The sequence below is a fragment of the Mizuhopecten yessoensis genome, unplaced genomic scaffold (genome assembly GCF_002113885.1).
Source record: "Mizuhopecten yessoensis strain PY_sf001 unplaced genomic scaffold, ASM211388v2 hete_36099310, whole genome shotgun sequence".
Taxonomy (NCBI): Eukaryota; Metazoa; Mollusca; class Bivalvia; order Pectinida; family Pectinidae; genus Mizuhopecten; species Mizuhopecten yessoensis.
The window spans coordinates 14-2,656 of record NW_018483884.1 but is presented as its reverse complement, the minus strand read 5'-3'; the positions used below and the strand labels follow the sequence as shown (position 1 = coordinate 2,656).

General features: G+C 35.2%; 1 protein-coding gene across 1 annotated transcript; it reads right to left on the bottom strand.

Moving 5' to 3' along the window:
- Nucleotides 1-92: 92 nt before the first annotated feature.
- Nucleotides 93-2,333, bottom strand: LOC110444337 (the record flags this gene model as incomplete). The annotated part of the gene is made up of 4 exons (XM_021488720.1): nt 1,943-2,333; nt 1,135-1,291; nt 511-679; nt 93-199 (listed from the first exon to the last, which is right to left on the bottom strand). Coding segments are annotated over exons 1-4 (575 nt in total), but the record flags the coding sequence as incomplete, so codon positions are not given.
- Between the last annotated feature and the right edge of the window lie 310 nt (nt 2,334-2,643).

Below are 2,643 nucleotides of genomic sequence, written 5' to 3'. Positions count from 1 at the left end.
ATATAAGTTATATAGAATGGGAGCTGTGCGGTGTCTATTGTTTCAGCATCAACTGTTATTTCAGATGTGGTGATGACAAATGTGTCGCTTACCTTTTCCTCTTATATACGACGAACGCTGTTAGGCATATACACATGGCGATGATGACGACAAAAATGACTAGAACCACGTACCAGTTGTCATGGATCCAACTGGGGTGCTGCAAGTCAGACAAATAAAGCATTTTCTCAAAGGCTGACAGACTCAATAGAATTCCCTCAAAGTAGTCATATGAATACGACCATATTGACGTGGAACAATACGATCACAAAGACAAAATTTGCAACATTGTCATTTATCAACAATAACAAATAATAACGTATCAAGAGAAATTGGTATATTGTTAGTATATATTTACATTCAGCAACTTAAATAGACATGTAACGGTCGTATAAACGTAATACTTCCATTACTGCGTTGTAATAAGACCATTAAACAGTGAGATTGTCTACAATCATTGTCAGTACTTACGCCGTCTAGGAGAGGGGCTGTCTTAGGGGCTCCCTCGCGGTAAATAGGCAAGGGTATGTATTGTTCTAGCACCGCAATTTCCGTGTCCTGAAATACTTTCTGAATTGTCTCTGGTTCCACTGTGTTACCATTTTCTTCCACATGGACCAAAACATTCGTAACTAATTCTCTGTAAACAAAAGAAAAGGACAAAATGTAGTTAAAGTTTACAAGCAATAAGAACCACAAATCAGAACACGCGGTAGATACCATTAAGTATAAATATTATCATAATACAAAAATGTTTAAAAGTGTTACATCTGTATCCCCACAATGGAATGAAATAAAATTATCCTACGTACCATATATGTTTGCGTGGACGCAACATGAACTATAGCTGTTAGCATTTAAGCTCATAATGTGTTGTAAATGCTACATAAGGAAGGATTCTACGCAACAAAACATCGCAAGTGTTAGTTTTTTTTTGTTTTTTGTTTTTTGTTTTTTTGTTCATTAATAAAAAAAAAAAATTTTTTTTTTTTTGGTTTTGTTTATTAACAATACATATAATACACAATGCAGAAATGTATATCTAAGGCAATACATCAAAACACGATTTTTGATCTGTATTGATGTTATACATACCCATTCGGAAGTATTGCTGGTTTATAATTGATGGCGATTTCTACTTTGCCTTTTAAATTCAACATTTTTTGAAGGAGATTAGTCATTCCTTTCCGAACGTCTTCTCTATTATCTCCGAGTAATCTCCCTTTGAGCATTATGGACGCTATCCTCAATGCTACATAAACAAAAATGTTGTTACATTATAAATATGACCGTGAAAACATCATAAAACTTATCATTTCTCATTTTTTTCCAACTATTTCTCGTTCACGTGTCTCTGATTATGTAGAGAAACGGGTGATGTTATCAATTAAGTATCCTTGTTCCGCAGCAGACAAAATCACTAGAAAATTACATTGTATTTTATTCATTTTTGGATATACCTGTAACACAGTTGGACCACGACGCTCCCCGTTGACAAGGTTTATTAGATACTTAAAGCAACGGTGTAACAATCTGAGGTCCAGGATTTGAATTCAGATCTTACCGCACTGGATTTCCTACACCCAGAACAGTGTATTTCATACTTTGTTTATTTCATCTTCATCGTTATTTTCATTGTTGTCTAGCAATGTATGGTTTCCTCTACAGAAATGGTATATTTAAACTGAAGACATGCAGGTAAAACAGTTTCAAATGCGCATTTACAGTTTTGGCAGTGGTAATAGGTGATGTGATACTGATGGTCGTACGCATACTTTCCTAAATTAAGTATTCTAACTAGAAGTTATATCTTACATTATAATGATATACTATAACCTGGTATAATTATTCCTATTTTCAAACATCATGGGGATAATTAGAGTAATTCCAGTGTTACTTTTACCTGTTGAAGTTTCAGGAAGCTGTGTAGTTGTTTTTAATATCTCTGTATCGTTAACAGTAGTAACGTCCGACGTTTCTCCTGTCGTCGTGTCGACAATTACAGTAACTGTTGTCGACTCTATAAACGTGGATATCGTCGTCATATCCGTGATATTACAGACATCACCAATGAAACCATCATGACAGGTACAGGAAAATCCAAAGTGTTCAATGGAGCACGTGCCATTATTTTCACAGGGATTACCAGCACAAGGATCTACAGCTTCCTCACATATATCACCCTTCCAACCCGGTAAGCATGTACAAGTTACGTTCCCTGATTCACTCGAACAATTGCCGCCATTCTTACAAGGTGTGTCAGCGCATGTGAAGTCAACGGAACTGCAGTTTTCACCTGAAATTTAATGTGTAAAACGTGACACATCCATTTAAATTAAGATGGTTAGTGGACATACGTAGAGAGTGTAAGTAGTGGACAATATGTGATATGTCACACACAGGGGTACCAGAAGGAAAACAAGTGCAAGGAAAGTAAATTATTAGGTCTGCAAGTCAACATGATTTGTCTTTTGAATTTTGACCTTAAATACTTTAACTGTTCTTAACATTAATGTATACAACTTCATTAAGTGATTAGAGTCCTGTTAAAGAATGTAGCTCATTTAATATCCGCATTATGTGCTTTCTATTGTTCTAATATTG